This window comes from Trematosphaeria pertusa (assembly GCF_010094035.1).
Source record: "Trematosphaeria pertusa strain CBS 122368 unplaced genomic scaffold BU26scaffold_17, whole genome shotgun sequence".
Taxonomy (NCBI): Eukaryota; Fungi; Ascomycota; class Dothideomycetes; order Pleosporales; family Trematosphaeriaceae; genus Trematosphaeria; species Trematosphaeria pertusa.
The window spans coordinates 906,864-918,661 of NW_022987228.1; the positions used below are offsets into that span (position 1 = coordinate 906,864).

The 11,798-nt window shown below is 54.8% G+C and overlaps 3 protein-coding genes across 3 annotated transcripts; 2 read left to right on the forward strand and 1 right to left on the reverse strand.

Moving 5' to 3' along the window:
• Positions 1-1,431: 1,431 nt before the first annotated feature.
• On the forward strand, positions 1,432-4,185 carry BU26DRAFT_510043 (uncharacterized protein; the record flags this gene model as incomplete). The annotated part of the gene is made up of 6 exons (XM_033827194.1): positions 1,432-1,703; positions 1,805-2,030; positions 2,342-2,358; positions 2,825-2,950; positions 3,190-3,586; positions 3,712-4,185. The coding sequence occupies 6 exons, from the start codon at positions 1,432-1,434 to the stop codon at positions 4,183-4,185; spliced, it is 1,512 nt and encodes a 503-aa protein (XP_033678547.1).
• A 2,766-nt stretch (positions 4,186-6,951) lies between these two features.
• On the forward strand, positions 6,952-7,813 carry BU26DRAFT_119183 (uncharacterized protein). Its single transcript, XM_033819497.1, has 2 exons — positions 6,952-7,392; positions 7,442-7,813. The coding sequence occupies exons 1-2, from the start codon at positions 7,149-7,151 to the stop codon at positions 7,654-7,656; spliced, it is 459 nt and encodes a 152-aa protein (XP_033678548.1). The 5' UTR covers positions 6,952-7,148; the 3' UTR covers positions 7,657-7,813.
• Positions 7,814-10,252: 2,439 nt separating this feature from the next.
• BU26DRAFT_609563 (uncharacterized protein) lies at positions 10,253-11,586 on the reverse strand. The gene is made up of 3 exons (XM_033835932.1): positions 11,455-11,586; positions 10,832-11,381; positions 10,253-10,784 (listed from the first exon to the last, which is right to left on the reverse strand). The coding sequence occupies exons 1-3, from the start codon at positions 11,520-11,522 to the stop codon at positions 10,278-10,280; spliced, it is 1,125 nt and encodes a 374-aa protein (XP_033678549.1). The 5' UTR covers positions 11,523-11,586; the 3' UTR covers positions 10,253-10,277.
• Positions 11,587-11,798: the final 212 nt, after the last annotated feature.

An 11,798-nucleotide genomic window follows, 5' to 3' on the forward strand; every position in this document is an offset into this window, starting at 1 on the left:
TCGCCGTGCCTGCGTATTAAGCCAGTATTAAATTATCAGGGTAATGGCTTCCTGCAGGTAGCATACGAGACATGCGGTGGTAGATTATCGCATACATAGTTCGCTTTCCATCGGCGCAGCAGCGGCCAGAGGCGCGTTTCCGGCGGTGCATGTCTCTCCCTCAGCATTACAAGAGGCGTATCTTGCACGGTCTTTGCGGTCGCCTTCTAGGGTTAAACGTAGGTTGGGGAGGCGCTGCGGCTCGTTCTAGATCCCCTTTGTCTACCTTCCACTCGCAGTGTGGCAGTTTCTTCGGCGAAGGATCGAAACGATGACTGCAAAGAACGGCTCGGAGGCTTTACCAGCAGGTGAATTGCGGATGGCTAGTTGTGCACGTAGCTGAGATGACTTTAACCTCGTCAGCCTTGTCCAGGATCAACTGAGACCCCTTGATCGAGTAACCTAGGCCTATCTCATGGCATCGCCGATCACCCGTTCTATTCCCGAACATCTTATACGACTAATCGAAAATGAGTATGAGCACGAGGTACTGGCGCCGAGGCAGCCGACAGCTACGCCAGGTCCCCGTGGGCTATCTCGCTGGGAGCGGACGAGGGTAAGGGCGATCGGAGCCATTCGCGAATTTGCATCACTACTTAGTTTAACTGCGATATTCATTTTCAGTCGATTGGAAGTTACGTTATTGGGTCGCAAGCTCTATTTCAGACACGCAACTTTCGAGCAGCCCTACTCCGGCGGCCCCGCCCAACAGACAACGCTTCTGGCCCATTGAAGGACCACGAGGCTGAGAACTGGACCTATTACGCTCTTTCACTTGGAGAACATTCGCAAGAAACATGGCCAATCTTATTTCACTTCGGCGGCTGTAGATACTACTGCCTCCAACCTGTCAGTTCGACCCGACCGTGTGCAGCATGGTGTTCTCCATCGCGGTGCTCAACATCGGCGTCTCCACGACCGTCGACGTGGACATGCACACCTGCGCCAACTGGTGATGGATGCGCCGATGGGCACGAGCTCGCGAAAGTGGAGGGTTCCGGATGACTGCAGCAACGGGTTCAAGGCCGCGTATGGGTGTATAAGCATCGACGTCAGTTCTTCTGCATACATGCACAGCTACCTCGTAGGGGTGCTAGCGGCGCGCTCACCCAGATAGGCGACTGCACGGGCAGACATGGGCAAGCAGGTGACTTAGGCCGTATATAACAGCTCGCTCGACCGCACGAGGATCGCATAGACGACGAACTGCAAAGTAGACGTATGCTGCCGCTAATAGACTCGAAAACGACTAAGCCAGGAACTCGAGTGCTTACGGAGAATAAGGATTACAATTGCGTACATGTGGCGTTTGCACTACTACACACTATTCGCCTAATGTTAACATACATCCTAAGGCCCAGCGACGCCCACTCGTACCTACTCGCGTTCCTGATGACGATTACGGGTACCCAGACGAGGATTTCCATGCCCTTATGGCCGGAACTATTCAAAGACATGTCCGTGTTCGACAACATAGTTACGAAGGGGTGTGAACTCACGCTCGCCAGCAAGGACATCTACGAGCTCATAGTGGAGATCAGGTTCCCGCAGAAGCTCATCTCCAAGCCCAACAACAGGCTGGTGGAGTTCTATCTCCCGCCGAGAGGGTCTCACACTCGGCACGTGATAGCCACCCAGACGAGAGCTGATTCATGCAAGACTCGGTAAGGACATCCACGAAGATCTTCGAAGACGTGCGTAGGATCTCGGAGGCGATAATATATGGAACCAGGCTGCTAATGCCGACGATCTACGTGTCCAACAGGCCGCGCGAGCACTATGGTATCTACATGTACGCGGAGACGTACACCCACGAGGTGATGTTGTACAGGGCATACGCCGGGGCCTATGCTATTGAATTTGTGGTTGGGAGCGCGCTAAACTGCACGAAGCACTCAAAGAGCTCAAGCAGAACGGTTATCGCGTCGGTACATCCTATCTCGTTCCACACTTCCGGCGGCCAGAAGTCAAGCTCAGTAGAGCTTCGCGAGGTAATCTCGGCGGCGGCCAGTTCCATCGTTCTCTCCGTATAGTTTGTTCTCCATTACAGGCTCTACTACGGAATATCTCGGTCGCACGTCGACATCGAGAACACTAACGAGCGTACCCTTACCCAAGACCAGATGGAGTCGCTCAAGCTGCTTGAAAAGAGCCCAGCGACGCCGCATACGCCCGCACTGGAGCTGTGCGACCGCAAACTTTCTCGTTGCTATGATGCTGGGTTTCCAGTAGCACGGCCCGATCATCCCATAGGTTTCTTTTGATCGTTTTCTTTCTAGGAGCTGGCCTATATCTGCTTTAGTGGTGTAGTATGCGAAGGTACTCTAGAGTTAGTAGGCCATCTAGCGGACGTGGCTCCAATAGGGAAACAGTTCATCATAAGGCTTAATAGCGGAGTGGGATAAGCGCGGAGACGGACCCGAGTGACGAAATCTAGCCCGGACTTACAAGCGGCAACTTCAATGTTGAAACTGGCGATATTATCGATGCGCCGCGTCCACAAGTCAGGCACGCCTTCCTTGCAGCTGCCTAGCTCCGTCAATCTCGCAGTTATGCGTATGGGTAACGCGTTCTCATTTTCGAAGAAATAGGTACTATCGGTGTTTGTGTCAAAGTTGGGCGGATATCTGTCGCGATAGTACCAATATTGCGGATTGTCTTGGACTGCAGTGCGCGCGGAGGATGCGAGAGACGCCGAGCGAGAATACCTTGCGCCACCTCTGGAGACTAAAAGGTTGTAATTACCCTCGCTGCATTTAGTTGTACCTACAACTCACACATACAGCCGATCCGCACGCTCGCCATTCTGGAGGCGCAAGCCCCCACACAACGGAACTACCAGAACCACCGTAGACAGGATACATGAGGATGGAGAAGTCTGCGTGGAGGGGTGCCCCGGTAGCCGTCGTCAGTATGCTGCTGGCGTTGCCGACGACGTTGCCACATCGAAGCTTTCGCTTTCAGGGCCGACTGCTTCCGTAAAGTTGCGAGATTGAGTCATAATTTCTTGCAAGTCTCCCAGAGCCTTGAAGTTGCTGAATAGGTTCAATCACTCGGTCTTGTCGATCGCTTCGATGCCGTAGGTATACGGAACTTCGAACGGTAAAAGACATTAGGTTAGTCGAATATGTCGTTACGTTGCTGCTCCAGTCGTTGCGCGGTAATCGGAGGCGTCTGCGATAAGGTAGTTGCCCACCGGGCTACCAAAGGCTCAGGCGGTAACGAGGTGAGCCGGGTGGGGAACTGTACCTACAACGTCACGGACCGGCCTCCCCCCAAGGCGATCGACGTGTTTCCACCAGCCGCACCAAAGCTGTTCACGACGCTGTCTTTTCTCCTCGAAAACGACTATGGGGGCAAAACCAGAAGACACATCATCACTTGTTATGGAGTTGCCGCGTCAAAATGCCCTGCTAGAGGCGCAAGTCGTATTCCCGCCGCTGCGCCGACGTGGGCGATGCAGTCGTCGATGCTGGCAGCCCTACCGTGTGGAAGTGCGCCCTCGCGTGCCGCGGATGAACGGGACGACAACTGTCCGGGTTCCCTGGTGCGATGGGAGTTGACACTCCCTTCTCAGCGACGTTGAAGCTGCTTCTTGGCCGGGGGGACCGTAATTTTTTATGAGGCGTTCCGCGTGCGCGAACGCGTTGCCCGCGACGAAGTCGTCCGTAGCCTTTAGCATCGTCGTATGACTCTTACGCGAACTCCGCCATGCGACCCTATGTGTCTGGCTGCGCGCGGCGACCGTGGGACTGCTCGGCGCCGTATGCAGCGTGCTGCCCCGTCGCGAACGCGCACCGTGGTATTTGGATGGGGATAGTTAGACATGGAGCTGGGTTGGCCGCTCGACCAAGCTCGACTAGAAGACACCTTAGACTTGGCGTCGCGGAGAGGGCGAGAAAATGCAGGTCGAAGATAACCAGCGTCCAAACGAGGGTGCAGTTCATGCGGGGGCGAGTCACAACCATCATGAACGGAACCGTCCCCAGTCCCTACGACTTTGCTCTTTGTATCATCGCTCGTCGGGTGCGTAGATCGTGGTTTACGTGCCAATATATCTCTGCTTTTCATAACCGCGAAGGTGCTGCTCGCCAGGGTCCGCAAGTCCGCCGCCAGTTGCCACGCCCTCCCTCTTGTTCGCCATAACAATCGACCACGAGGCGTAGTCGAGAATACAACCCAAAGGTTGTCCAGGTGCTCGAAAACCAGGAAACCCGAAAAATTCCTGCATTGGTGGATTACTGTCGCAGAAACGCAGCACCAGAAAGCCGTCACAGCTCGCCCACCAGCAACCACTTCGCCACCCAGGAAAGCCACACTGATCCACTGAACAGCATACAAACCAGACGGCGATATGGACCGCGAGTGCAAAACTCTTGCTCATGCAGGCCATTCAGAATTCGTCGACGTGGCTTCACGGCCTGAGCACGATGCTTCGAATCGTTATCTTCAGTAGCTGCTGAATCTGCTGCGCACGCCGCGTCGCAAGTCGACACTTTCGGAAATACATCTAGAGAGCCCTGTCAAGCCAGCTGGTCCCGCTCCATGCCTTATAGGCGCTCGAATATACGCTCCACCGCCCGTCCCTCGTCGAGCAGATATACGGAGGTTAGTAGTAAGGGGCTAGACGCGTCATAGTATAAGATGGCCAACCTGCGATACGTTAGATGGTAACCTGGATTGCGCTTACTAAGTGTACCACTGCTGCGACTTCCCGTCTCCTGAAAAAGCCGCCTCCTGGCCTATGACGAACGATGCTGAAGCCGATTTGCACGGACGTTAACATTGTTTGCCATCGTAGCGTGAAATCGCCTCCACCTGCCCTGCGTAAGCTGGATTGCCATTAGACCAGCCATCCCCAGATCGTTGTCGGCTCAGACAGGGCAGCGAACGACTGTGGCATTCCCCACGCAATCCGGCCGTTCTAACAGTATCATGGACGAGTCCGGCGGGTTTACTCCCTTCCGCTCCCCTCTTTCACGGCACAAGAACCCCGAGTTGTTGAAGCAGGATTCGAAGATCGACTTATGCTTCGCTTTGACATTGTGCGGGGTGAGTAACATTGTAATGGCGAGTGCCGTTCCTGTCAGTCGATAATGCGTGGTCCACCAATTACGGGGCTTCGCCCGCGCCTCGGCGCCGTGCCGATCCTTGCGGCTCTTCTTCCCGACGCGCCTTCTCAGGAGTGATTGTAAGCTGGTTGGTCGCGCCTCGGACGTCGGGCTTCGAGCGCCGCGCGATTACGCGTCAAGGGCGTAACTCTGAGGTTTATGCCGTCGTACGTAGAAGGGGATGTGTTATTCGTATAGTCCCTTGTGGCGAGGGGGAGGATTGGTGTGTCTGCGCGCGTGCGAATTGCCGTTGGTTCCGTGTCGAGCAAACCAATCCATCTTTGTTTGGCCGCTCATCCTGGATGGGCGTGTTCAGGGAGCTCGGCCCCTCGTCCGTCATGAAGGATCACAGCGTCTACGCACAATAGTCGGTGGTGTCTGCTTGTCGGCGAATTCGAGCGTCTTTCTCTTCGCAGGCGGTATGGAACCTCGGCCGCGTCCGTGCAAATCGGAAGAACGGCCGCCGCCAGCAGCGCGGCCCAGTAATAGTCACTGGAGCGAATGTAAGACTTTTGTTTGTCGTAAATAAGTCGGCGGCCAATAGATAGACAGGCTGAAGCGCGCTTTCTTTCTGCAAACGATTTGGGGAGTGTTATAGCGAAATCTCATGGATATTTGATGAATGTGCACGGTGGTTTCCAGGGTACAAGGAGATGTAGTAGCATAGCCTCCCTTGTCGCGCAGAGAGGAGCTTTTCCGCGTGCGGATAGACGAGCCGCCGTGTGTCGGATAGCTGTTTGACAATGCGCAAATCGAGCACATGGACGGAGTTCTCAAAGAGCTTTCGGGGCTTGAAGGGCACCTGTGCGGAGTTAGCATAAGTTGATTGAGTGCTAATAGAGCCGAAGGGACTATATAGAGATATGAGGTGGCTGGAATCCATGGCTGCCGCATGCCTTCGGGTTCCAGCATCTAGAAGGTGTGCTGGGCTCTAGTCAGGTGGCGGCGGCGACGTCGAGTGATAACGTTGTCACCACGCCGAAGGCGTGAAGGAGAGCTTGTATAGACTATCTCGTGGTTAGCAGGAGGTACTGTGTATTGAGCAGCGGGTGCATGCGCATGTTCTGGTTCGTCCAGCTGCGGAAGCTGTCTACTTAAGGAGAAGTCGGCAGAATTTGTAGCAACGCTGCTGGCACGACCGGGGTAGTTATAGGTGGTGTACTCCAGAGTCGAAGAGACGTTGCTACAAAGGTCGGCCTCGGTTCGAGACCTCGGGTCATGGCCGCGCGGTCTGTGCTAATCCGAGATAGGACTAGTGCACGTTTAGCGCCTCGGCACCACACTTTCCCGATGTCGGGTTTCTCAGCCTTACCTTTCTTCTTTACTCTAATACACACTTTCGTACAATACTTATCTTGCACTTCGCTAGCGACCAGATACAGCAGTATGTTTGTGAATATACGCTACCCCCTTCCATTCCTACCAAGCGGCTGAGAAATCCATGGGGAGCTGCAAACGAATATTGGGAGGTACTCTCAAGCGCCCCATCTACGTCCCACTCGAACATCCCGAGCCTAACTACCAGCGCATACATGGCCATCAAGACTTCATGGGCGGGCACGCCGTCTATCGTTCCAATCACCCCAGGAAAGTCATGCGCGTAGAGTGTCTACGGACCAGGGCCCTTTAGCTAGAAGAAAGCGACGAGAACGGGCGGGAAAGGCCGAATAGAGAATACGCACTATGTCCTCCTTTCCAGCGGTGCCAGTGAGGACTTCATATTATCCGGTGATTACGGCCGCGCTACATTCGCGATCCATTCCACTTCGCCTGTATCGCATGGAAGACATGAAGAGCTCCGCATCCACCGCGCCTCATAGGCTGGCGATTGATTCATATTAGGCGGATTCCGTGGCGTCAGCCACGCGGCCAGGAGATCGGAGGGCTCGGACGCGGTATCAGTATGCACAGTTCAGGTAGCGACGAAGAATCGAGGCACCCTCCTCGTCAACATACAGGGTGACACCGGCGTCAACCTACCGATATGGTTAGCAGATCATGTCTGGTAGCTACCCGAATCCCAACAAACAACGCCAGTTGTGTCATAGCCACAATCTGTTGACACAAGCAACTCTCAGGAGACACCCAGAATGTCTGCTATTGCGGGGCTTTCTATTTGTTAATCCCGCTCGAAATCTGAATCGGACGTCTGCGGACATCACCACCATGGCTGATGTAGGCTTCGTCAGCCATGCCGCGATCGAGGACTGGATCATTGCGGGAGTCTCGGCGTTAGCAACGCGTATCAACGTCTCCAAGCATAATGCACATTGTGGCTCACGATGCAGCAGGGCTCCTCACCGCTATCACTCAGCTCGAGCTGTGTGCTTACTCTGCCGATCTCAGCGTTCAGTATCGTGTAATACGATCTGATCTCAATATGCAGCGTCCTACGGCCGCCGGCATGAAGACGCAGTTGAAGGATATTCTCGTCGTGCCAACGTGTCAACCTGGGGCTTTGTGGATGGGGCGATCAAGAGAGGGAGAAGGGCGGCGAGGGATTTAGGAAGGTTTCTTGAATCTGATTCCCATTCAGCGCGCCTGACGCTGCCCAAAGCAGCGCATCGCTCAACACCAACACCGACGGCGTCACCTTACCCCATTTAGAAGTCCCCGTCTCCGCGCTGGTAACCGAACCCGATTGAGAATTGACGGAGAGATGACCGCGAAGAGAAGGAAACTACACTTGATCATTCTCAAGCACACCATCAGCCGGAACGACGATCGCTCATTCTACCAGACGGAGAAGCTACCGCACTGCTGCAGTCCCCGATATTCGACATATGCCCGCCTTCGCAGGCGTACTCACACGTTGACACATGCTCAACAGACCCAGAAGAATGGAGCGTGTCAATATCGTTCACCTCGGCTCCTGTTTCTTCGGCGGAACTGCAGGGACTCGTAGGTTGGCGATCAATTCCCACCGGCTTCTACTGGTTGTTACAGCCATCCTCCCTCCCCGCGAAGTACTCAGAGGGCGCAGGAAACACGTCATATCCAGTCCGAGTATCATCCTAGAAGCATACATTCACCCACCCCACCACGTATTGCCATCATGCAGGCAGCAATAGAACAAGCTCGAGGCCGTACCGGGCAGACCTCTCAGCAATTTTGTACTATCCGGACCAGAAGACCCAGCTGCCGGATCCAAATAGCACCTGAAGCAACTCGGTGGCGATTTGGCGGACGCCATACGTGTCAATAAAGAACTATCGTGAACGATAACAGTAAAGAAATGAGTATCGGCATAGAAATAGTGATCCTGAACTTCGTCACCTAGGGCCTCTAACAGCAATCAACGACGATTGAAACTTTCCCGTTTTCTGCGCTTTCGCAATTTGTAACCTCCTTATGCTGAATTTACACTTGGGCTCCGGAGAAAACTCGTGGACCGGAACGTTTCCGTGATACCCCTTTACGGCAAGACGATACAGCTGTCCCCTCGCACCCTCTTTCTCCATTTGGCACTACAACACCTCTATATTCTCGACTAAACCGGCAAAACAGTCGCCAGAAACGATCTCTAGAGGCCCGCCACCGCTTCCTCACTCTGTGCCTCATCGCGCGCAGCACGAACTCCGAGCTCCTCACAGACGCCTTGGTCCACTTCTTCGACAGCAACCCCACAAGATCATGCGCACTAAGAAACTGTACTTGCCCCCCTAGGGGTGGGCATCCAGCCGCACCAGCGACTAGGCACCTACCTCAGGTATCGCTCGGCCTGGCGCATATACGGCGTATTACGGCTATATCAAGTATATTCAGTCGCGGTTCGAGAATCCAAGTCTAAGGGGTTGAATTATCATACTTACGAGCTGGCGGGCACTTACGCAGACGCGTAAGTGTCCGCCCGAAGATTGTGCTTCATGGCAGATCAATCGATCGGATTATCTACAACCAACTTGCACATTCGAGGACGAAAAGCAGCATCAGCATCGGCATTAGCATGAGCAAGGAAAGGACTTTCACAAGATCTGTCCATACCGGTCACTTCCCTCGGGCAACGGGGATCCGATCAACCTGCACACACGCAAGTGCCGGTGTCACTGTTAGGAATCCTAGACCTTAGTGGGTTCGAGCGCGAAATGGGATAGATGGGATGGGCTCGTGTTTTTCTTCCCTTCGCATTCCCATGTCTCGGACGGATCCCTCGACTCGCTTTTCAATACCGGCAAGGGGAACCGCTTTTCTAGAAATGGATATTAGATTGTATGGTGTGGTGCGCCGGTGCGGTCATGCTTTCATCATTCGGCACCGAGGCCTGATTCTTCTATCCTATTCGAGTCAGGGCGTCATCGGAGTCGAGGTCGAGATCAGACAGAGGGAATACAGGGGAGAGAAGCGCACTGAAGCTTGCATTATCCGCATCTACGTGAACGGTGTCTGAGAGATGGCCGGGGGTCCTGTTTGCGGTTTAGTTTGAGAAGGGAAAATTGTAGGGCGGAGGATCTGTTGGTTGTCAAGGAGAACAGGCTTGACATTGCAGGATGAGGATGCAGCGGTTTTTGGGTAGAACGGGTGAATCGAAGGCTAAAGATGTGGCGGCTGTCGAAGAGAGCTGGCATAGAATAAGGCTGAAGATCTAGCGGTTGGGAGAGAGAAGTGCTGGGGTTGCTGATAACGTCGTGGGCTGGGGACGACGATGGTTCCTGTCGATTGTGCGGCTGCGTGATAAGCACCCACGCCTAGCCTCTGGATGGCGCGCCCTTCGATGGCGATGGAGTCGCAGCGAACGAGCTGTACTGTACGTGCATGGTGCTGAATTCGAGGACAGGTCGGGAGCTGCAGCGTAGGATTTTCACGTTAGGTAACGATGGCGGCACGTCCTCACACAACGTCATCAACCCACACTACCGCCGGCGCAAATTTCACGCTCGTCAGCCGCCTGCGACCTCTACACGGCCTCGGCAGCAGAACCCTCACGCTCGTCTGCCGCCAGCAGAATCCTCCGCCGTCATCAGTAGCGCCAGCTCTATAACTACGCTCTCTGAAGTTGTCAGCTCGTTGTAGGGCGAGAAGCTCTACTAAGGTGCCGCTTTTAGTCAACATTGTTCACAGCAGGAAATTAGCTGAGAGATCGAGTATGAGGAGTTAGATTCTATCCATGAGCTCGGATGCTATGCGGGGCTATGAGAGCTCCGGAGGAGGAGGGCGACGTGTATGGGCCGATGGCGGGCCATAATGACCGTCGTTGGTGGAACTTGGAGGGCAGGACCCGCGGCCTGCTGGCGGGGGGCAGGGGCCGTTCGAAGGTAGGAAAGCCCGCCAGTGCCAGTGTTCTGCGCGCCGCTGAAATACCTCTTTCGCTATGTCGTCAACGCGCGCTTTCTCCAAGAGCCGCCAAATGCGACAACGGTTGCGAAGCTGCAGCGGCAGATCTAGACGCGCATCCCCTGATTCGCAAATGGCCGAGAGAGAGAGCTGACGCGCAAGTCCCTCCCAGTCCCAGTCCCCGCTCTTCCGCTTTTCTCTCATCAAGTCCATGTCGAGGTCCCACAGCCACGGGAATGTCGAGGGACTGATGTCCGTTTCGGGAGCTTCTGCAACTGCAGTCGAGTATGCAGACCGCGCCTTGAGGTTACCCAGCACCAATTCGGTGATGTTAGTGATCTGTAGCGGGCACTGTTCGTGAAGCTATATCTGCTTAGCCTATGTTGGATCATGCTCGGATGTTAACTAACCATCGCCGCTGCCGGATCATCTCCAGCCTCCCAATCGACGTTGCGGCATAAGGCTCCACCGAAGTAGTCATGGGGCTCTGGCAGCTCCCACACACATCCGCCAACACTACCAGGCATCCGTCGGTACAGCACCTTCCACAGCTGCCGGGTGGAAGTAATAGAATCAGGCATCGGCGCCGGCGCCAATGCTGCACTCTCTATGTAGCGGTCCGCAACGGTAAGACAGGCCCGGTGCACGGGAAGGTATAGCGGAGAACCGCGCTCCGCCTGTCTGAGCGGACGATACTCCACATAGAGCGGAACGACTTCTTCACCCGACGGCAGGGTGAACAATCCGTAGTCCTTGTGCGTCGCTTCGAGTCGCACGCAGCGCTGCGGTGAGTCCGGGGGTGCAGCAGGGCCAAGACTAGGCGCGTATTCTACAAATGGGCGAGCTCGGGGGCGAGCTCGGTAGTACTCGTCCAGTTCCTCGGTCTGCTCGCGTGTAACGTGCGCTGAGGTCAAAAGGATAATATCCGTGAGCCATTTTTTTCGTGGCCAGTCGGGCGTCCTGTCGAGCCTCAGGTAAGCAGGTGAGCAGAAAGAGAGAAACGCGGCGGTATAGTCGAGGACAAAGCACCTACCAGTAGCCTGGATCAATCGTTGGGGCTCCGCAGATGCAGCAGTAAATTTGGTCTCGCGATGGCGGCATGGCTGACTGGTACTGAGTAGACTGCTCAGGTGCTCTGCTCCTCTTCGCCAAGTGGTGGGCGTGGTGATGCGGTGGAGGAGCGAGTCAAAGAAGTGAGTCGAAGGAATGGTCCTCGGGGATCGCCAAGGCGCTAGTATCCGAGCCGTGCACATACACATCACTTGATCAGCTGCGACATAGCCAAGGTTACTTCCGTCCTAATGAAACTCCCGAACTCGGGTGCCATTATCACAAGTAGTACCTTTTATTATGCGGGTGTATCGTGCCGGTGCCCTC

What these genes read in the sequence shown, in the direction of transcription:
- BU26DRAFT_119183 (XM_033819497.1), top strand. Translation starts at nt 7,149, where the DNA reads ATGTCTGGTAGCTACCCGAATCCCAACAAACAACGCCAGTTGTGTCAT. An exon ending in AGTCTCGGCGTTAGCAACGC is followed by an intron (nt 7,393 to 7,441) that starts GTATCAACGTCT and finishes ACGATGCAGCAG; the next exon opens with GGCTCCTCACCGCTATCACT.
- BU26DRAFT_609563 (XM_033835932.1), bottom strand. Translation starts at nt 11,522, where the DNA reads ATGCCGCCATCGCGAGACCAAATTTACTGCTGCATCTGCGGAGCCCCA. An exon ending in ACGATTGATCCAGGCTACTG is followed by an intron (nt 11,382 to 11,454) that starts GTAGGTGCTTTG and finishes GAGGCTCGACAG; the next exon opens with GACGCCCGACTGGCCACGAA. An exon ending in ATGATCCGGCAGCGGCGATG is followed by an intron (nt 10,785 to 10,831) that starts GTTAGTTAACAT and finishes AAGCAGATATAG; the next exon opens with CTTCACGAACAGTGCCCGCT.